At 50.7% G+C, this 21,119-nt stretch overlaps 2 protein-coding genes across 2 annotated transcripts; one reads left to right on the top strand and one right to left on the bottom strand.

Annotated features, from left to right (window-relative positions):
- Window positions 1-72: 72 nt before the first annotated feature.
- Window positions 73-2,207, top strand: PDZD11 (PDZ domain containing 11). The gene is made up of 6 exons (XM_074551801.1): window positions 73-234; window positions 351-434; window positions 892-948; window positions 1,148-1,246; window positions 1,332-1,392; window positions 2,024-2,207. Exons 1-6 carry the CDS (start codon window positions 148-150, stop codon window positions 2,056-2,058), a joined length of 423 nt encoding a protein of 140 aa, XP_074407902.1. The 5' UTR covers window positions 73-147; the 3' UTR covers window positions 2,059-2,207.
- Window positions 2,208-4,320: 2,113 nt separating this feature from the next.
- On the bottom strand, window positions 4,321-20,755 carry LOC102067790 (ras-related protein Rab-6A). The gene is made up of 8 exons (XM_074551800.1): window positions 20,551-20,755; window positions 19,158-19,216; window positions 17,499-17,552; window positions 12,515-12,620; window positions 11,714-11,825; window positions 8,801-8,894; window positions 7,139-7,205; window positions 4,321-6,346 (listed from the first exon to the last, which is right to left on the bottom strand). The coding sequence occupies exons 1-8, from the start codon at window positions 20,627-20,629 to the stop codon at window positions 6,282-6,284; spliced, it is 636 nt and encodes a 211-aa protein (XP_074407901.1). The 5' UTR covers window positions 20,630-20,755; the 3' UTR covers window positions 4,321-6,281.
- Window positions 20,756-21,119: the final 364 nt, after the last annotated feature.

The following is a 21,119-nucleotide window of genomic DNA, read 5'->3' as shown; positions in this document are numbered from 1 at the left end:
GGTGGGGATGGGACGGCGCGAGGGGCGGGGCGGAGCCAATAGCGTGCGGGTGCGTCAGGCAGGGGGCGGGGCAGGGGGCGGGTCTCAGCCAATCGCAGCGCGGTGCGTCGCTCTCGGGGCGCGTCCCAGGCGCGGCGGAGCGGCAGCATGGAGGGCCGGGTGCCCTACGACGACTTCCCGGTGGTTTTCCTGCCGCCCTACGAGAGCCCGCCCGCCTGGGTGCCGCCGCACGAGGTCAGCCCGGGGCGGGGGGAGCGGGGACACGGCCCGGGGGCGGCGGCGGCCGCGGGACCCCGCCGGGCGGGGGAGCCCGGCCCAGCCCCGGCTGAGCCGCCGCGCGTCCCCCGCAGCGCGTTTATCACCCCGACTACAACAACGAGCTCACGCAGTTCCTGCCCCGCACCATCGTCCTCAAGAAGCCGCCCGGGGCGCAGGTGAGGCGGGCGGCGCCGGCCCGGCGTTCCTGGGCGCGGTGTCGCGTTCCCGGAGCGTTTCCCGACAATAAAAGACGCTGGGATCGCGATATTCCCGACCGGCAGCGTCCTGGCACAGGGAACTGCTGTGACAGGCGTGGGGGGGGCAGGGTGGCAGATGCCAGGGTGGTGGGAAAGGGGTGAGGTGGTTCCCGATGTGGTATCTTGGGATGTGGAGCTGCTGGTGGATGGGAGCGGGGTCCCCTGAGGTGTTCCCGGTGGCAGGAATGAGGAGAGAGGACCTGGCTGAGCACCGCAGCACCCACGCCTTGGGTCCCTCCGGGAGGCAGGGCAGGGAGAACAGTCCTGGGGAACTGGAAAGGCCCTGGACAGGGAGAAGAGTCCTGGGAAATGAACAGAGAACTGGGCCAAGAGAAGGGTCCTGGTGACTGCATTTCCCTGCTGGTTTTCCCCACAGCTGGGCTTCAACATCCGGGGAGGAAAAGCCTCGCAGTTGGGAATCTTCATCTCCAAGGTGTGTCCGTCCTTGTGCCGTTCCCGCCCGGATCCTGCCTGTGCCGGTGGGAGCAGCTGAGCCCCAGGGAGGCTCTGCTGCCTCAGAACATCCTGCACCACTCCCTGCTCTCCTCCCAGCCCCTGGAATTGCTCCCAGGGCGGTGTGGGAGGGGAGCTGTGGGACATCCCCGGCTGCCATCCCTGCTCTCCCTTCCCAGGTGATTCCCGACTCGGATGCTCACAGGGCCGGGCTGCAGGAGGGGGACCAGGTGCTCTCAGTGAACGATGTGGATTTCCAGGACATTGAGCACAGCAAGGTGAGCGCTGGGATGGGGAATCCACCTCCCTGCAGCCTCTGAGCCCAGCACAGAACCCATGGAATGCTCTTTCCTCATTTTCCAGGCCGTGGAGATCCTGAAGACGGCGCGGGAGATCACGATGCGCGTCCGCTATTTTCCCTACAGTACGTGCCCGGTCCTGGGAGGCTCCTTGGGAAGCAAATGCCATCAATCCCTGCCCATTCCAGCCCAGTTTAGCAGCTTGAGGTCACTGATTGTTGATTTGGGATCAGGCACCACATCAGGATAATGAGGCTTGGCTTTCCACCTAGGGAAACTCGGAGAGCAGGAAGGTGGGATGGCTGGGAATGGAAAAGTTAATTTAAAGCTCAGGACTTTCAGCTGATTATCCTTGAATGACACAGGAATGAGGTCTGGCACAAGTGCAAATGGTGGATATCCCTCCCTAAGGATGTTTGAATTGTGTGTGAAGGGTTAACTCCCAGATTCTGCTTCTGCACCTGTAAAGTTCCAAGATTTAAGGGATAAAAAAGGGAGAAGTCAAACCAAACAAGGATTCTTCATAGAATGGAAAGTGGCCATTATGAAGAAAATAAAAGGAGTAGGGGAAGAGGGGGTTTTAAATTTCAAAAAAAGCATTTTGTTCTGAATGCCCTAAAATCACTAAAGTGACTGGTGGGTGTGCACTTTTAAAGCCAGAGGGTCTCCAACACTGCCTCCACCTGGGAATGTGTGTTTTCCTGAACATTTTGGGTGATTCCCCCTGGCCATGCTCTCCTTGTCCCTCCCTCCCAGATTACCAGCGGCAGAAGGAACGGACAGTTCACTAACAGGGAGCTCCATCCTGCCAGAACCTCTCCACTCCTTCTTCCCAACGTCTGAGATGACTCCTCACAGTTCAGCTTTCACTGGAGGCACCCCTGGCCTGCACAGGATCAGCTCTTTCCCATGTGGGGAGATGCCAAGGGGCTCATGTGGCTGGAAGGTGGCTGGGGATTGAGGCTGTGCTCCTGGGAATGGGTGTTGGGAAAAGCTGGTAGGAAGTGGGTGCTGGGGGGCAGCTGCTCCAGCAGGATCCAGATTTTAGCAAGACTTAAATTAAGTGAGTTCTGGGCTGGTTGTGGATCCCTGGTTGTTGAGCATTCCTGAGCAGAGCACAGGCATTGTCCTCCAGGAAATTCACTTGTTTCACTCTCTTGTGCCATGGAATTCTTTCCTTCTCCTCTCTCCCACCTCTGCTCTGCATTGCTGGGTTTGCTGGCAACTCCAGGAGTAAAATCCAGCCCCAGTTCATGCACAGCTCTGGCTGTTTGTGCCTCTTTGCTGATAACACCCCCACAATATAGGACTGGGATATTTGCAAATGTTAATTACCAAGTAAATTATCAGCAAATGCCTGGTGGGATCACGTTGTAATGGCTTCAGGACAGCCCTGGCTCTGACTTCTCTTCTTTGTGGTGTTTTCCACTTTTTCTGTAAAAACAATCAATAAATCAAGTACAGCAGCCTGAATTCAGCTTCTTCCCACTCAGGAAGTCTGTGTGGAGGTTGGGATGTACCCACCATGAGCTCCATTCCAAGGAAATGCTGGGACAAGGCTCAGCTCCAGTCACCCTTGCAGCCTGCAGGAGAACATTTGGGATCTGCAGGTGTTTCAGGGGCTTTTCCCACGGACTCTGCTGGAAATCAGCCCCTGGTGAGCCTGGAGTGTTCCAGCACTGCTGGGAAGGAGCAGGGCAGGATTGTGGCTGTGGTGGCACCAGCACAGCTCCAGGAGCAGGGCAGGGAACAAGGAAAAGACACTGGAAAAGAGATTTTCACTCCGAATTAAAAATCAGCTTTTCCACCAGGGGAATGAACATCCTGGAAGCCCCTGCAACAAGGGAAGGAGACCTCTTGTATCCCCTCTCTGATTTCCCACAATCTCTGTGTCCCATAGGGAAGGAGAAGCTGCAGATCCAATTTCAAGGTTGGATTTGTCCCTCCTGCTTCAGAGCATTCCCTGGCAGGAGCTCCAGGTCTCCCCTGCCTGGGGCAGCTCCTCCCAGGGAATGACTCAGGTGTTTTCCTGCTGACCTGGCTGACAGGAAAGAGTGGATTCTTTCTGAAGGCACATTCATGTTTTGGGTATGTTAATTAGCAAAGCTTCAAGGCCACCAGAGTCCATTTCATCCTCCAGAATTTGAGCAGTTGCTGATTCCTGGTGGGAAAACAACAGCTCCAGAAATACTGGAATTTTTTTAGTGACACAAAACTGGGCTGGGAGGCACAAATTTATAAAATCATGGACTGGCTTGGGTGGGAAGGATCATCCAGTGCCTGGATAGGGAGGGCAGGGACACCTCCCATTAGGCCAGGTTGCTCCAAGCCCTGTCCAGCCTGGCCTTGGACACTTGCAGGGATGAAGGGAGCACTGCCACGGGTTCAGGCTGCAGGGAAGCAGCACTGGCAGAGTCCTGCAGGTCTTGCTGGAGCAGCAGGATCAGTCCCAGGGGTGTTGCAGGGCAGGGCTCACCTGAGAGCTCCATTCAGAGTCACATTTGCATCCACAGAGTCCTGTTGTTATCCCAAAATAGGGATCCTTCTTCCCAAGCTTTGGTAACCTCCCCCAGGGCTGAGATCATTCAAGCATGTCCAGCCCTAACCCTCAATGAGGCAATTCCAGCCACAACACCTTCCAACACCTGGACATCACTTCCAGCTCATTACCTGCTCAATTTCTTGGATTAAATCTCAATTTTTGCTGATCAGGCTTGAAACTAACAAAGATCAAACAAACATCAAAGAAAAGACCTCCAGAGAACATTGTTACATATTCCACATTTTGCAATAACATCAGCAAAGTCCTTTCTCCTCCTCCATCCTTTCTCCCTCCCTCCTGTCCCTTGTTCTCCATTCCTCCACCTCTGTCCTTCTTCATCACTCATCCTTCCTCCTCTATCCCTCCTTCATGCTGTCTGCTCCATCCTTCCTCCTCCTTTTCCTTTATTCCTCCTCATCTTCCTCCTCCATCCCAGCTCAGGACAGGAATGTCACAGCTCAGAGCAAACCCCTGTTCCCCCCCAGCCCGCCGTGGCAGCAGGAGAGTGCAGTGTTGGTGAAATAACTTTATTTATTTAGTGATACACTGTGGCTGTGTCACACAGTCCTTACTCAGAGTTACAGTCACACTTACTCGCTACAGCTACAAGACAGCGGGGCCGGACACACGGCAGGAACACATCCAGAAAAACAGTGGGAGGGGAACTATGGGATTCACTAATTACCCCCCGCCCCTAATTGGGGTCTCCCCCCTCCCGCCCCGGTCCGTGACTCGAACAACACGAAGGGACAGCAGAGCTGCCAGGGAGGGACAGGGACAGCAGAGCTGCCTGGGCAGGGACAGCAACACCTGTTCTACAGACACGGACACCGACACCAGCAACTCCCACAGGGGCTATGTACAGGGAATGGGATCAGCTTCCCGAGGGGTGGGACAGGACTCACATCCCAGCTTCCTCCTGCGGCCAGCTGGCCCAGGGGAGGGGACTCTGGGGACCTCAGTGAGCTGCTGCCAGGCCAGGGCTGCCACATCCCAGCACAGGGCTGTCCCTTCCCCTCCTCGGGTCAGGGATTGAGGGACACCCTGCCAAGGGAAGGGAGGGAGTGACACTGACCCCCCCGCCGTGGTCACACTGTGCTCACTGTCCTACCGCAGCTTGCTCCGTGTCACACAGGCCAGGTGGGGAAAGGACAGCGGAATTCTCCTCTCTGCCAACTTTTTGTGGACCCAAAAGCCCAGGAAATCTCTGAAAAGTTCTATGAATTAATTCAAAACCAGGAGCTGAGGGAAAGGAGGCAGCTCCCAACCTCCAAGGCTGGGGAGTGACACCAGAATTCCCTTCAGCAGCATCTCATCCTCCAATCCTCCACCCACTGTGACAGGAATTCCCTGCCACTGCTCCCCTCAGCTTTGGCAAAGGTTAAAACTCCCCCAGGAGTGAATTGGCTGCTGGTCCCACCCCAGAGCTCTGCTCCAAGGGCAGAGGCAATGGGAATGATTCCATCAAGCAGCAACCTGGGAATGAGAGTGGAATGTTGCCCTTCCCCCTGCTGTGGCTCTCCTGCTCCGCATGAAACAGCTCCCATGATAAAGAACAGGAGAATGGAGACCAGGGAAGGAGCCTGAGGAGCATCCATGACTCCCAGGGCAGGTACTGTCCCTGCAGTGATGGATTCCAGGTCACTGTTCGCTTCCAGAATCCCTGAGGATCTCTCCCCACCCAGCCTCGGGCTGCAAAGCCTCTGGTCCCTCGTGCAGCCAACACTCACCAACATCCTCTGGATGGGAAGAGATTCCAGCAGGCTCTGGGATGTCCCTGCCACACAAATGGGAGCAACAAGGCCAAAGCTCTCAGAGTCTGGGGCTTTCTAGACTCTGTGACTCGAGGGGCAAAACTGGGAAGTGGTGAGCAAGAGTTAGCCAGGGTCATCCACAGAAAGGAGAAACCAAAGAGCTCATGGGCTGTGTGCCCTGCGGGAAGCAAAGCCTGGGAACCTGCAGAGTCCAAAAAGGCAAGTCCAAGTGACTGGTTTAAGTTTAAGGAGCAGCCTTTCACCAGAGGAAGTGGGGATGCAGGACAGGGGCTGGAGAAGGCAGGGGGAGGATGCAAGGCAGGAGGGAAGGCAGAGAACCCACCCCCCCAAAGCTTCATTTTTGTCTTCCCTAACTCGGCAGCTTTTCCATGGCATTCACAAGATACATCTGAGCAGGGAGGCTCCAGGTGGGAACAGGGGCAGAAAGGGAGGAAGAGAGAGAGAGAGAAAGAGAGAGAGAGAAAGTGTGAAGGGCACCGTGGTGCCAAAGTGCAACAACATAAAAAAATAAACTCAAATGACAGGACACTCATTCTGCACTCAGGGCTCAAACCATGCAGTGAGAGGGGAGCTGGGGCTGCTCCCCACCAGTACCCAGGGGTTCATTGCTCGCTTGGGGATGGTTTGGCAGCCCCGGGGGCGATGAGCGCGATGTTCTCCAGCCCGGCCGCCGGGGCTGCCGCTGCCGCCAGGGCCGTTAGCAGGAGCAGCCGCTCTCCGTCACTGGCTGCTCGGGGGGCTTCTCTAGTTTGATGTCAATCACTGCAGGCACAGTCAAGGAATCACCCAGGACAGGGTTTGGAAGGGTTGTTTGGGGTCTCTGCACAGGCAAAGCCAGGCACATGGTGAGACGTCTCAGAGGATGGGCAAATGAGAAACAAACTCTGGTGTTACAAAGGTGTGGAAATTCCAGCCTCAGCTCCAGTGCAGAAGCAAAATTTGTGCTGGCCATTAGCTGTGTACATTTATATCTGGCCCACAAACAGGGTCATACAATGCTTGGGTTGGAGGGGACCTTAAAGATCACTCAGTGTCACCCCCTGCCATGGCAGGGACACCTTCCACTAGCCCAGCTTGCTCCAAGCCTCATCCAACCTGGCCCTGGACACTTCCAGGGATCCAGGGCAGCCACAGCTTCTCTGAGCACCCTGTACCAGGTCCTCACTACCCTCCCTCACAGGGAAGGATTCCTTCCCAATATCCCATCTAACCCTGCCCTGTGGCAGTGGGAAGCCATTCCCCCTCGTCCTGTTGCCCCAAGCCATCACAAATATTCCCTTTCCATTTTTCTTTTTGGCTTCTTCAGGTCCTGAAGGCCTGAATTAGGTCACCCCAAAGCTTCTCTTCTCCAGCCTGAACAATCCCAATTGTCCCAACCTTTCCTCATGGCAGAGCTGCTCCTTCCCTCTGCTCACACTCCAACAGCTCCGTGTCCTGCTTCAGTCACATCCCTGCAAAGCCCAGCAAAGCCCATCCCCACAATGTGCCAAAGAAAGTCAGTAAGTCCAATTTAACACCAGGTAATTGCCCAGTTCCATGGGAAAACAAGGATACTGTCTTCTTTGCTCTTCTCTGGTGTGCTGTCCATCCCAGGTAAGGCAGCAGCCACACGGCGGAAAAGCTGGAAAGCAGCAAGGGAGAAGCTCAAAGCTTGTCAGAAACAAGTTCCTGTTAGAAACATTGTTTTACAGCAGGACTCTGAGTCTGAGCTGCACAAACTCCTTAAGTGGGTACTTTAGCAGGCAGAGCAGTGATCAAAAATGCCACAAGAATTTTATGCAGGATATTTAACAGGTTTTAAAGAACTTATATTAAAGAACTTATTCAATGCCTACAAAAAGCCAGTTTTACTTTACCTGTTCCGGCTTGAAGAGAATGTGGAATTAATTAGTAACATTCTTCCAGGGATTCATGGAACTCCCTCCTGCACTTACTAAACATCATTTACCATGTTCAGCCTCTGCTTGTGCACAAAGGGTGCACATTTGGGGATTTCTGATCACTCAGCTGGCACTGAATATTCCTCTGTGGAACAACAGAGCTTTTAGAGCCCTTCAGATCAGTGCTGCTGCCAAAGAGCCATTCCTCAGCAGAACTGCTGGTTCCAGGGAGCTGCACTTACACTGAGAAGGGCTCTGCTACCCCCAGAAAACCTGGAAAATGGGTTTGCAGCATTCCTCAGTCAATGTTTGGAGCACAGACACTGCCAGGCTGCTGAACTCTCTGCATGAACCCCAGAGCAATCCCTGCTGCTCTGATTTCCCTCTCAGCCACCCCTCAAAGGGTTCCTTGCAAAACCAAGTTTCCAGTGAGGTGCTGGGGTTTGCAGCTTCACATCCCAGCTCCCCTCACAAACACCCACTGGGCAAAGAAGGCAAAAAGAGTCAAAACCCACCACTAAAGTGGGTTCAACCCAGAACAGCCACAAAATCTGAGCCCAAAGCCTCCCAATTCCACTGTGAGGCTGTACCAAGCTGCTGGTGTGCAGCAAACCCCTGAGGATGTTTCCAAATCTCCTCCAGAGCTCACAGCTCCTTTTTCCAAGCTCTGTCATATCCAGAACCATCCCTGAACCAGTGGAGAGGGGAATCACAAGCAAGAAGCAAAGGGCACAAGCAGAAATCTGAGAAATTCTTCTTAAAATGAAAATGTAAAGGTTGTTTTGCTGTTTGGTTGATCAAACAGTGGCACTGGACAGTTCCTACCCTTTGAGATGTTCCAAACTCAGCTGGAGTCAGCTCTGGGCAGCCTGCTCTGAGCAGGAGGGCTGGAAGGGGTGATTTCCAGGGATCCCTTCCAACCTCAATTCCCCTAAAGTATTTCAAGATTCTCTGGCTGGCAAACAGAAGGAGAACTTCTACTCCAGTGCATCAGCAGAAACAATTCTCCCCACTGATGTCAGCAGTGATTTCAGCAAGCAGTGCATTGACTGTGAACCAAACCAAACCAAGTTCCAGCTGACTGGCTGCACAAAACAATGATTTTCCCCCTTTCCCATCCCTCAGCACATTCTGGAGTGAGTCCTCCTTTGTTTCAAGGTTTAGCTTTGACAGGGAATCATTAACTCAACAGGAAAGGAGCTTGCACTACACAAACCAAGAAACATCTCAGGGGCTGGCATAAAACACAAGGAAATCCCTGCAGGATCCCAAATCCACCCTGGAGCACACCCAGAGCAGTGAATTCCTGACTGAGAACACAGCCTGGATGTGTTACCTGTTTCACATTGTAGCCAGTCTTTGCACTGGTCTCAATGAACATCACATTCAGCTCTTTGGCTCTCTGTTCCCCTTCCTCTGTGGTGATTTGCCTGCACAAAGGTGGAAAAGAGACACAAGGAAAAGAAGGAAAAGTCAGAGATGGCTGGCAGTCAGCTGCTGCTCCCCTTCCAAGAGGGTTCAGCCCACCTCAGGACCTTGGAGGCTTCATCACCCCCAAGTCTTCCAGCTGGGAGTGAAAACACCTCAGGGAAGCTCCCCAGGAACCCCTGGAGCTGTGGCAGATGAGCAGCACAGGATGAAGCCTGTGCACAACACCTGAGCCTCATCCACAGCACTCCAGGCCAGGAAAAATCCCCACACTCAGACAGGGATTTCCCAAATCTGACAGAGGGAATGCTGTGAGGTGACACAAAGGCTCCAGCAGCAGGGACAGTGCAGCAGCTTGGGGACAAGCACCTGGAACTGCCCCTCTGTGTCCCTTTAAGTCCTGCTTTAGCACTGCTTTCAACACACAGCACATCCAGCTCCTGGGCTTTTCTCTCTCCCTCCTCTACAGAAACCTGTCTCCAGTAATGAGAACAAATCAGAGAGCTCAAAAAGCAAACCAAAGCAAAAGAGTCCAAAAATGAGAGGAAAGAAAACTGCAGGGAGAAAGAAAAAACCAACAAAGAAAAAAAACCCAGCCACCAACTGAAGCAACATTGAGTGGAATGAAAAACTTACCAGGCTGCACTGAACAGGAACAGGGCTATTTTTAGTGCTGCTTTTTGGCCTCAGAATCTGCCTCATCCCTGGTTTTTTATCAGAGAATGAATGGCTTCCCTGTATTCTGCCTCAAAAAAAAAAATGTCACCTCTGTGACACCAAAGGTGGCTTTGTCCAGCCTTTACAGGCCCAGAATTTCAGCCTCACAAAACCCCAAGGTCCTTTGAAAAGAAAGGCAAGGCAGCTCCTGCTACTGACACCTGGATATTCCCTTCCCCATCATTCCAAATCCCAGCCCACACTGGAATTGTCACATTCAGCTGCCAAAATGAGAATTTCCAGTGCTGCAGGAATTTCAGCTGTAGCAGCTTCAAACAATTTTTGTGGTATTTTTAATTCTTCCAGCAGTGCTGGGCCAGCTGTTGTGCACCATCAGGAAATACTCCAAGGCTGAAATGATCCCATTGGCCTTTCCAGCTTCACATGAAACTGGATTTTGGGAGGAATTAGAAATGCCAGGTTATTCAGTCAGGGAGCTGCAGTCATTCCCAGCTGCCAGGAGGGCTTGGGAGAGGCTCAGTGGCCAAAATCCAGAGCTGGCTCAGGGACAACATCTTGGAGACAACATCTTGGATTTTGCTTTTGTGAACAATTTCAGGAACACCATGAATTCATCACACAGGGAATTCTTAAGCAAAATGAACGTACACGTTTTTATTGTATACCTGTAGCTCTCAGCAGCAAGTTTTAGGAATATTTTCAAACTGCAAGGCATGGGATATCTCAAAATGCTTCCCAGTGAAGTGGGAAAAGCCAAATGGAATTATCCCTGCTTTTCCTGCTGGGTATGAAAACTAAAAACCTGCAGGGCAAAGAGCAGGTTTATTGGGACACAAAACCACCAAGATGACAGGAGAAAATCCACATCAGAACACATCCTGAAGCGATGTGTAACTGCAGGAGTGAGCAAAGCAGGGGTTAGAATTAAAAATGTGGGAATGTCCCACAATGGAACACTCAGATCACTCTGCCCATCACCCCAAGAAACGGAGTAAACCGATATTCAAATAAAAGCCAAGATTTTGTTGATAAAACATTAATTTCATCCATAAATTGTTCTCCTTTGATCAGGAAAACCTCGTGAACAGGCAAAGCACAAGAACTTGATATTTTAAGACTTTGTTTTGCTGTGAGATCCAGGTGTTTCCCAGTTCTACTTTCCTGAGGTGATTTTCTGTGCATCAGATCAGAATCCTCCTGTGGCTTCAAGCCCTCACACATCCCCTGACAGCCAAAGCCCACATTTCTGGGATGTTGAGGATGTTTCATTTGGAAGGACTGGAACTGCCTGGTTCACTCCACCTTCCCTTTGCCAACTGCCTCTGGCACCACCCATTAAAATAAAAACCTTCCTTTATCTACACTGCTCCTGACACCTTCCTAAGGAACAAATATCTCTGAAAATATTCAACAAAATCCTTGTTAAATCAACAATCCAGAGAAGGATTTGAAATAGGAACACAAAGTAAAGCCTGTGCTCTTCTAAGACCCCACTACATTGGTTATTTTGGTTGATGTGCTGTACAATTAAGAGTTTTAAAGGAAAATGCTTTGTGGCACCTCCCAAAACATTAATCTGTGTCCTTTTAGGAGTCTAATCAAATTCTTGGGTCTCTCTTTTGGGGAAGGTTGGGTTTTGCTCATTTGGTTTTCCTTTTACACATCCACGAGCTCAGTTTGTGTTATGTATGACATGAAATTTATACTCAGAGAAATTCATACTTTTAGATCAATCCTACAAAAGTTTGTGCTGCTTCTTAACGAGGAGAAATTGTGCCATGAACTTCCAGCTGCATGTGCAGAGAGAGTGGGGATAATTAGTGGAAAACAGTGAAAACCAGCTGATTTCCTTGCTTTCACAGGCAGCTTTTAGCCTTTACCTCAGTGTGAAAAGGAAAAATCAGACAAAATACCCCACTGAGATAATGGTGCAGAACCACTTCAGCAATTTTTTTTTGGTGAGTTTGTTTTAAACTATTTGTTGGACTGCAAAGGGAATAACTTTTGCTGAAAGCAGAAATGAGAATTTCCTGACAAGCAAACGATGTTGTGTTTAAAACTAAGCCTTGTTTTAAGGCCAGCCTGGCCCCAGTAGTCCCTGGTGGCTCTGGGCAGGGCAGCAGGGCCCAGGGTCCCCCATTACCTCTTGTCTGCCAGGTCGGTTTTGTTCCCCACCAACATGATGATGACGTCACTGCCTCGCTCTGTCCTGACGTCATCGATCCACTTGGAGGTTTGCTGGAAAGAATTCAAGTCTGCAGGGAAGAATGAAATAGCAAAGGTGAGGATAAAACTCCTTTATGACAGGGAAAATGCTTCACTTGTACTCAGGTGTGTTATAGTGGTTTTTTTGAGTTAGGTCTAATAAGCTTTTGGATGTCTATAACACACTTAAGATAGCTCAGCTACTTTTGGAGGCAGGATGGCTTCTGCTGCAGTGTTGGAAACAAAAAGGTTTAATAAAAGGCAAAATAACAGAGAAAAACTGAGCTAGGTGCAGGAGATCTTTGCTTTTGGCAAAACACTTCACAAAAGCAATTTGTTTCTTTGTTCACTTCTTCTCCTACTAAATTGCTTAAGTGAGACTTTTGATAGATTAGATAATCCAATCTAATTAGCTATCATTAAGTTTGAGGTGAAGTCCTTTAGACTTATGAGGTGGCTTTTTCACCTAATCGAGGAGAGAAACCTCTGGGCTTCTTTCCTTTTTGAGGGGACAAAGGAGAGTTTTGTCACTCCATCAACACGGGGCACATTCCTATACAGGTGCTTCTCCAAACCTCTCCATCCCACAGCAATTATTTCCCGCCCAGACAGAAAAACAAGGAAGGCGTGAAAACATCTCTGATTTTAATGATGTTTTTGCAGAACTTGTGGTTGGAACTTCTCAGTTCTGCTGGTGTGGGGTGTTTCTAAAGGAGCCAGCAGAGCTGCCAGCACTCACTTGTGATGTCATAGACCACGACGGCGATGGTGGAGTCGCGGATGTAGCTGGGGATGAGGCTGCGGAACCGCTCCTGCCCCGCCGTGTCCCAGAGCTGCAGCCGCACCTGCTGGGGCCAGCCCGGCCCACCGAGAGGAGAGAGAGCAGGAAAAGCCTTTAGGGAAAAGGACACTTCCACACCCAACCTCAGCAGCTGAGCTGAGCTTGCCATCTCGCCCCAAATCCAACCCCAGCAGGGCTGTTTCCAGGATCTGTTTGTGAAGTGCTTTCATTCCCTCCTCTGCCTGCCCAGAGATCCTGCTACTCCCAAACATCTCCAGGATTTGGTTCCCACCTCGTTACTGGGGGTAGCCAACAGTCCAGCACTGATCTCCCAGGATTATGGATGGGATCTCCACAGGACTCATAGCCTGGAGTATCTCTGATCAAAGCTTTTCCCTCAGAACAGACACCAGGCAGGGGAACAACATCCAACCTCCAGCATGGAGCATCCATGTGGTGGCAGTGGGGATTTTCATGGGATATTGAAGCAATGATAACTGAAATTCCAGCAGAAATGAAAGCAAGTGTTACACACTGCAGGGTTCAGGTGATGCAAAGGGCGTTGGGGTCTCCCTTCCAGAGCAGCACAGGAGTCAGAAAAATGCTGCAAGAGTTTGACCCCAAATAATAACAGTTGTTATTATTATATATTATTATATATGACAGCTCCAAGGTCTGGGACCTGCCTGGCTGAACCAGCACTGCTCAAAAACTCCCAAACGCCCCAAACAAAAAGCTTTCCACATGGAAGTCCTTTTCCTTCACCCACAGTGCCTGAAAACAGGATTGCTCCTCCTTCCCAACAGCTTTCTGGAGGCAGCCACTGGCTCCCAGTTTACAGCCACAAATAATCCCAGCAGGGAGGCAGAGCACTGGTTAATGAAGCAGCTCATCAAGGAAAAAGCAGCTTCTTCAGGACCAATCACTGCTTGTTTAGGAGAGGAAGAGAAGCTGATAGAGTACAGGCCTGCAGTCAGATTCAAAACAACATCTTATCTCCATCAGGGAATGTCGATCTGATGCCCTGGGGCTTAAGGAAGATTAGGGTTTATAGTTAAAGCAATTAGCTCTTGCTTCATTTTGACGCAGACTTGATTACAGGAGCAGAAGTCAGGGCTCTTCTCTATGCTAGGAAACTCAGGGTGACAAAGTGGGAGCACCTGGGCAGTGTCACAGCAGAGCTGGAAGATCAGGCTGATCCCTTCCACACCCTCCCTGGACACTGCTGCTACCCTGGAATATTCCCCAAGAACATTCACCCAGGTGGTGACTGAACCACCCCAAACCTTCAGACTCACAGCAAAAGGCAACTGGAGAAAGCATCACAGAGCTGGCCCAGGTAATTTAATTTGTTAAATTTATTTAATTTTATAATTTCGTTTAATTTGTGATTTGTGCAGGGTGAAGTTATTTGAGGGAAGGTCTCCAGTGAGTAGGTACCACACAGACACCCCCCTGAAGTGACCCAGGTTTCCTGCATTTCTACAAGTCCAGGTTTGTGTGCACCCATTTTAGAAGGGAAAACTCAAATAACCACTGTGGGACACCAGGAATGAGCCCAGCCTTCCTTAGGAACAACCTTCAGGAGGGCCTGAGCTGAGTATGGACTCCCCTAATGGATCTCTCCACCTGCATTTTGGGATGTCCAGCACATCAACAATAGCTAAACAATTTCATTGTGCCCCCACACGTACCTGAGCACGTCCCTGCTGCAACACAAGAAAACTTTAAACCTCTCAGTCACTAAGAACTGTGAAAAAATGAAATTATCTGCAAAGATCAGCCTGTTACTGAAGAATTATGAGATCAGCTGCCACTTAATTTTTTCTGACCTGGCTGGGAGCTGTTAAGAACAGCCTGGACTGGCAAAATGTTTCCAGCTGCTTGGACAAACAGCATCCTGTACCTGCACAGTGGGAAAAATGATGGCAAGCTGTGCATCCTGCCCCCCTGCCTCAGCACAGGCCACCACCTGCACATCTCTGTGCTCCCCAAACAGGCCAGTCTGACACCATTTGTACCAAACCAGGAATTCCCCAGGACTTCTCTGGGAGAAATACCAGGAAATTATCTGCCCTGAATAGTGAGATTAAGTCACAGCCTATTATTTGTTAAGCACTTCAGCCTAGCAGAGCAAAACAAACACAAGCAAAACTTGTTTGTAACAGAATAAAGCTGGGCCAGAGCTTTTCCACCTGTGCTGTTTTCTTTACTGAAATTCATATAAATCCTGATACTGTAGATTAACAAATCCCCCACCAGATCAAGTGGAATCAATACCAAGGAGTTACAATGAAATAATTCTCTTCATAATTCCCTATCTTGTATTAAAACATTCATGTCAAGAGTTACAGAGAATTTCCCTCTAAGCTTGTTTGTTCTTTAGAAATCGTGGTTGTTGCATATCTCCTCTTTCAAAAGCTCTCTTGTGAGTCTCCAGGTCTCTTTTCCAACAAAATGGGAATCCTCCTAAGTCACTCCACAGCTTCTGTTTTAAAGGGTTTTGTTTTACCTACTCTGACCATGTTCTTTTGCTTTGGCACCTGAAGCTGTTACTTGTATAACCTCTCTCCTTATCCAGAAATGAAAAAGAAAAATAATTTGGAAGACAGAAAAATAAAATAAAAAAAAAAAACGAAACAGAAAAACAGTAAAGCTTTGCAAAGGCTACCAACAACCAGCAAAGACACAGGAGCTCCCAATCCCTGCCAACACCCACAGGTGGCTGATGGGCTATTTTAGCTCTTTTTGGGTACCACCACCACTTCCAGAGTAAGAAATGTGTTAAAAGCAAGGTCCCTGCAGAGCCTGGGCTCCATACCTACTTGTGATGTCAAAGACAATGAGAGCCACAGCAGAGTCACGGATGGAGCTGGGAATGAGGAACCTCTCCTGGCCGGCTGTGTCCCACAGCTGCAGCCTGATCTGGGAAATGGAAAAGTGCAGGGCAAGGGGAAGGGGAACAGCAGGAAAATGGAGAACAAAACCAAAACTCAAGTGAAATCAAAATAAATAAAGAAAAATAAGTTGCAAAGCAAAACTAAGGCAACAAAAGGAAAGTTCAAACGGAACAGAAACGTGAAAAGAGGCAGCGGCGCTTCCCGAGGTCTGGGAACATCCCTCCCTCCACACACCCAGGAATATCTCACACATTCCAACACCAGAAACTGGGAGAGCCCTAAATCCTCCTCATGGCACCAGCTAATATGAAAAATGCACAGCCAGGCCACAGGGATCCTGCCAGAACAGCCCCACAAGCAGCTGGCCAGATGTGGCACTCCTGACCCTAAGGACCCCCTCAGCCCAGCCTGGATGATCCCACTGGAAAAGCAGAGGTGGTGGAAGCCCCAAGAGCAACCACCCTGCAGGCTGGCTTCTCCTGCACTGCACTCCCACAGGGCTGGGAGGATATGGACACACAGAGGAGGAGGAACTGCTCAGTCTGTCAGGAATGAGGGGAACTGCACATGGAGGTGGCTCCTGACAGCCAGGACTGAGGATGGGGCTTCAGGTGGCTCCAACTCACTGAATGCCACACATCCCAATGCTGGCAATGTCACACAGCTGCCCTCCCTGGGAGATGGTTTTAGAGAACCAAATTCCACATGTATTTCATGGAATCCCAGAATGGTTTGGGTTGGATGGGATTTTAAAGCTCATCTCATTCCACCCCTGCCATGGGCAGGGACATTTCCACTATTCCAGCTTGGTTCAAACCCTGTCCAACCCAGCCTTGGACCCTTCCAGGGATGAGGATTCCTTCTGCTGGCTTTTGCTGCAAGGCCATATCAAATCCACCAAAGCACACATCCCAGCTGGAGGCTCAGCATTGCTCATTTCCAGCCCAGAAATCAAAGCCTGTTGCAAAATCCAGCATTAACCACATCTGAGAAACTATTCCAGTGTCTGAATTTTCTCAGCTTGTTTGCTGAGAAAATTTGTCCCTCCTCTTATCTACACTCCACACCTCTGTTATCTGAACAGGCTTTGTGGGCTCTGTGAACCACTTACATAACCAGGAAAGCTCACAGCATTCCAACACTGGGAGGAAAATGGGATTTTCTGGATAGCAGAGCAGCAGGTGAATGACATCCTGACTTACACAACCATGAGAAACCCACATCACAATAAAATCACACAGACATCCACAGGTGTCCAGCAGCATTCCCAGGATCTTTGCCTTAAACCAACATTAAAAAAGGGCTTTTCTAAGAGGGAATCATTGCTAAAATGGCAGAGAAATTCTCAAGAAATTCAGCACACACACTGGGAAGAGACTTCTTTGGAAGCAGCAGGCCCAAAGCTCCCCACAGCTCTGTCACACTCCTCACACAGCAGGAAAATGGGAAAAAGGCAAACACTGGCAAAACATGAGCAAACCCACAAATACTGAGAGGAAATCCAGGAGAAGGGAGTGAGAGGTCTCTGTGCAAACAGGAATCTCATGCAGGCTAAATCCCAAATTGCTTTATTGCAGGTGGTCAGAGCTTTGCTACCACAGAACTTCCTAGGAGGAGGAATGAGGTCTAATCATGAAGGACATCAAGACTTGGAACACCAACTCCTTCCTTGGCTTTTTATTGGCTTCAGGAGCTGCACTGCATGAGCCACGTGGGTCCTTTCCAGCTCAGCATATTCTGTGCTACCTGAGGTCTGCTCGGCCCTTTTCATCCTGACAATCCCAGAGCTGCAAATTCAGGGAGCAAACTGCACCTAAAGGAGGTGCACACAGGAGGCAGCACATTCCCTGGGATGCGGCCATTATCCGGCCCCAATTTTCCATGGAAGACTTTGACTTCCTGAGAGAAGTACCAGATCTTGTACCAGTGATGGGATTCAGCCCAGGCTGGTTCTCTGGAGGCTGCTGGGGGATTCCAGCAGCTGCTGGAGGAAGGGCCAGGGGAAAGAGCCCTCCCAGCCATCCCAGCCCTGCCCCACTCACCGTGCGATCCTCCAGGTACATTGTTTTGGACAGGAAATCAATTCCAATGGTTGCCTGGAAAGAGGAGAAGCATTAGGAGCTGTGACTTGCCTTCCAGCATCCCCTTGCTGCACAAACTCTCACAAATGTTCACAAACTTGTTATGAAGCTGGTGAAGTGATTTGCCTTCAATTGCCTTCAACTGAGGTGATGAAAACAGCAATCTGGGGATCTGCACCAGCTGCATTTCACAGCATTCCTCAACACTTCTCAGCTCCACAAGAACCTCTGAGTCTGGATTTTAACCTCAGACATTCCTGCATCTCCACACAGATTGTATCTGAGCTGGCAGCTCCTTCTGGCCTGTCCCAATTCAGTCTGGTAAGAATTATCTTGGTAAAAATACCCAAAAGGTAGAACAAACGAGATCTATAAAATATGGGCAGCTGAAAGCTAAAAAGCCATTTTTATCCAAGCCTTTCCACTTCAGAATGTGCTTCCCTTCCAGTGACATTCAGCAGCTTCATTTCCCAGGCAGGTCTGCATCCACTCCCATTCCCATTGCTACAGCAATTGCAGCACAAGGCATTTAAAATAAAGCACTAAGTTAGGTGCACTCCCAGGCACTTCAATCGAGGAGCTGTCCCAGCTCATCAGAACCCCAGGAAAGAGGAGAGAGCTCCTGATGTACCAGATTTGAGTGTTTTAGGCCGATTATCCCCATTCTTAACACTCACAGCTGAATGTGTACCATTGGATAATTGTAAAGAGCAACACAGTCAGTTTTGGGAGGGAGAATTTATTTCTGGGAGGTCAATTTTTCAACCAGGCCATGGTTTATAACAACTACAACAACAATAAATAAATCTATGAGAGCATCTTAAAAGAGTCAGGAAAAGGAAGGAAGCACAGGAGAAGAAAAAACACAGGAAGCACAGGAGGATTGAGTTCCAGTGAGTGACTTGTCTTTGACTTCCAATCATCCCAATCTAACCCAGTAACTCTTCCAGGCTGAATTAAAAGATAAAGCCCTAATCTCATCTGCTTTATAGGTATTTGATATTCCCATGAAATACTTCTGAGTGCCTTTGATGCAATTAATTCTTCCCCAAACCTTCAGGCCTCTTACACATCTTCTGCTTTTCATCTGCAGCCTCTTCATCCCCACCCCCCTCTTTGCCTGCCAAGACTTCCCTGGCTTTTCCTATCTTTAGTCCTTTAGTCAAAAAATAGTAATAAAAAAATTGAGAGACAAAATATACCAAGCTGACTTCTGGCAGATCCATCTACACACTCCAGACTCAACTCTTCTGAAATGGAAGCTCTAAAGATAACAGAGACTAAGAATGTCAGAAGATGTTGGGTTTTTATCCATTCTCCATTTCCCGAGGCTCCCATATCCAGCACCAGAAATCCTGACCACAAAACAACATTCTCCCCATTTTCCTCAAGGCTTCTCACAGGATCTATCCCACATCCAAAGGGGATCTAAACCTTGCTCCCTTTCTGGACACTGCACTTCCTGCTTTGATTTACCATTTCACAGCACATTTTAACCCATTATCTGATCTTGAACTGACATCTCATGGAAAAATAGGCTACCAGGCATCCATTTGAACAGCAGGGCATGGATTCATTAATATAAACATATTAAAAAAGCAAATAAATACTATCACATACCTGGTAAGTATTGTCAAAACTGTCATACATAAACCTGGTGATCAGGGAGGTCTTCCCAACTACAAGAGAAGAGAAAAAATACTTTCAAGCAGCAGTGGGAAAAAACAAATAGCACTGCTTTGGGAGTGGCACTGATGTGAGAGCAGCTGCCAATCTCAGGCCATTCCAGCTACACCTCCCTGGGAAACAGCCAGCTGGAAAATTCAGCCTCAAAATGACAGAGGCAGATCAATCTCTGCAGGTCCAAACTTAATCATGGAGATAACCTGGCCCTCCAATCAGGTGTGCTGATAACAAAGAACCTGTTGTTGGCTTTGGGCAAGCAATAAATCTGCTTTGTTACCCTGTTCTGCTCCTTATGTAATCCCCAAGTCTGGGACACAAACATCAAAACAAAGCAGGTGATATCCCAGATGCTGTTCTGTTGCCTCTGGCTGCGTGGAAATGCAATATTCCACACTCTCATCTCTCCTTTGTAACAAGATTTTAGATACAGAGCAAACTCTGGTGGTTTGTTTCAAAACTTTAAATTTACATCTCCCAATATCATCACAAGATAAAGTGCAGAACTGATAAGAAGTGAAAAGCAGAGATAAAGCTCCAATTCTGGCTCAGGAAGCTGGAGGAAGCCAAGAAAAATTCAAAGGACATGGATGGAAGAGGAAAGAGGAATAAATTGCCTAAAAAGGTTGTGAAATTAGGAACACTGGAGAGGGTTAAAAACAGATTAGACAAACGTCTATCAGCAGCAATGTCAATCCTGCATTGGAAAGGCTGGGAAATCAGAAAACTTCTGGAAATCCCTCCAAGACCTCCAGTTCCAGGCTCGAGGAGAAGGTGAGGAGCAATAACCCCACGATGATTTGGGCTCGAAGGGACCTCAAAGCTCATCCAGACCCACCCGTGCCGTGGGCAGGGACACCTTCCACAGCCCAGGCTGCTCCCAGCCCTGTCCAACGGGCCTTGGACACTCCCAGCGAGAAAACACCACGATCCCGGGGAAAACACACAACTCATCCACCCGCTCCCGGGGAAGGGGCACAAAAGGGAGGCCCTTTGAGGCAAAACAAAACCCCGGGCTGCGAGGGAGGGAGGGAGGGAAGGAGGCCGCGGCCAGGGGGTCAGCGCAGCCGCCGGGAGCCCCCGCAGCTCTGGGGCCGCCTCCCCGCCCGGGCTGCGGGCGCACTGCGGGCCCGGGAGGGCGGAACGGAGCCCCGGGCGATGGGAAGGGCCGGGAACGGAGCCCCGGGCTCCGCCCGCCGAGGCCTCAGGCCAGGCCGCCCCTCCCCGGAGCGCGTCCCCCACCCCGAGCACGGCGCGGCCTCGGCCCCGGGCGCTGCCCCCGCCCCGCACGGCCCCTCCCGGTTCCGCCCGGGCCCGGCCCGGCGCTCACCGCTCTGCTCGCCCAGAAAGACGAGCTTGAACTTCCTGAGCGGGTTCCCGAAGTCGCCGCCGCTGCCGGGCGCGGACATGGCGGCGCGGGGGGGCCGAGCGGGAGCCGTGATGGGGACAAGGAGACAGCGCCGAGCGCCCCGGTACCACCGCCCCGCGCGTCACCTCCGCCGCGTCACCGCCGGCCCGCCCCGGGGAGGCGCCTCGGGAGCCACGGCCGCCGGAGGAGGGACGCGGCCATGGCAACGGCGAGGGCGGGGGCCGGGCTGCCGGGGAGGGCGGTTGCCATGGCGACTGGAGGGGGTTGCCGTGGTGATGGGGAGGGCGGTTGCCATGGCGACCGGGCGGCCTCCGGGGTGAGGATGCTGCGGCGTGGAGCGGGATGCGCCCGGGCTGTGGCGGGGGTGTTTCAGCAGAGCCGGGTGTAGCGGCACGGATCCGGCTGGAGCTGGGCTGGAACGCTCTGGTTGTAGCGGAATGGGGCTGCCTGTACCGGCGGGGTTGTAGATCCTGCGGCTGTAGCAGGACGCATCCAGCCCTACCTTGGATGGCTCGGCTCTACCTGGGATG

Source organism: Zonotrichia albicollis, chromosome 14 (genome assembly GCF_047830755.1).
Source record: "Zonotrichia albicollis isolate bZonAlb1 chromosome 14, bZonAlb1.hap1, whole genome shotgun sequence".
Classification (NCBI taxonomy): Eukaryota; Metazoa; Chordata; class Aves; order Passeriformes; family Passerellidae; genus Zonotrichia; species Zonotrichia albicollis.
The sequence above is the reverse complement of the archived record's forward strand: the minus strand, read 5'-3'. Positions and strand labels throughout refer to the sequence as shown.

Bases quoted from the DNA above. Each gene is read 5' to 3' on its own strand.
- PDZD11 (XM_074551801.1), top strand. From the start codon at position 148: ATGGAGGGCCGGGTGCCCTACGACGACTTCCCGGTGGTTTTCCTGCCG. The intron at 235-350 runs GTCAGCCCGGGG...CGTCCCCCGCAG, and splicing joins CCTGGGTGCCGCCGCACGAG to CGCGTTTATCACCCCGACTA. The intron at 1,393-2,023 runs GTACGTGCCCGG...CCTCCCTCCCAG, and splicing joins CGTCCGCTATTTTCCCTACA to ATTACCAGCGGCAGAAGGAA.
- LOC102067790 (XM_074551800.1), bottom strand. From the start codon at position 20,629: ATGTCCGCGCCCGGCAGCGGCGGCGACTTCGGGAACCCGCTCAGGAAG. The intron at 17,553-19,157 runs GTATGTGATAGT...TCCTCTTTCCAG, and splicing joins GTTTTGACAATACTTACCAG to GCAACCATTGGAATTGATTT. The intron at 6,347-7,138 runs GTATCCTTGTTT...CTGTGCCTGCAG, and splicing joins AGAGAAGAGCAAAGAAGACA to TGATTGACATCAAACTAGAG.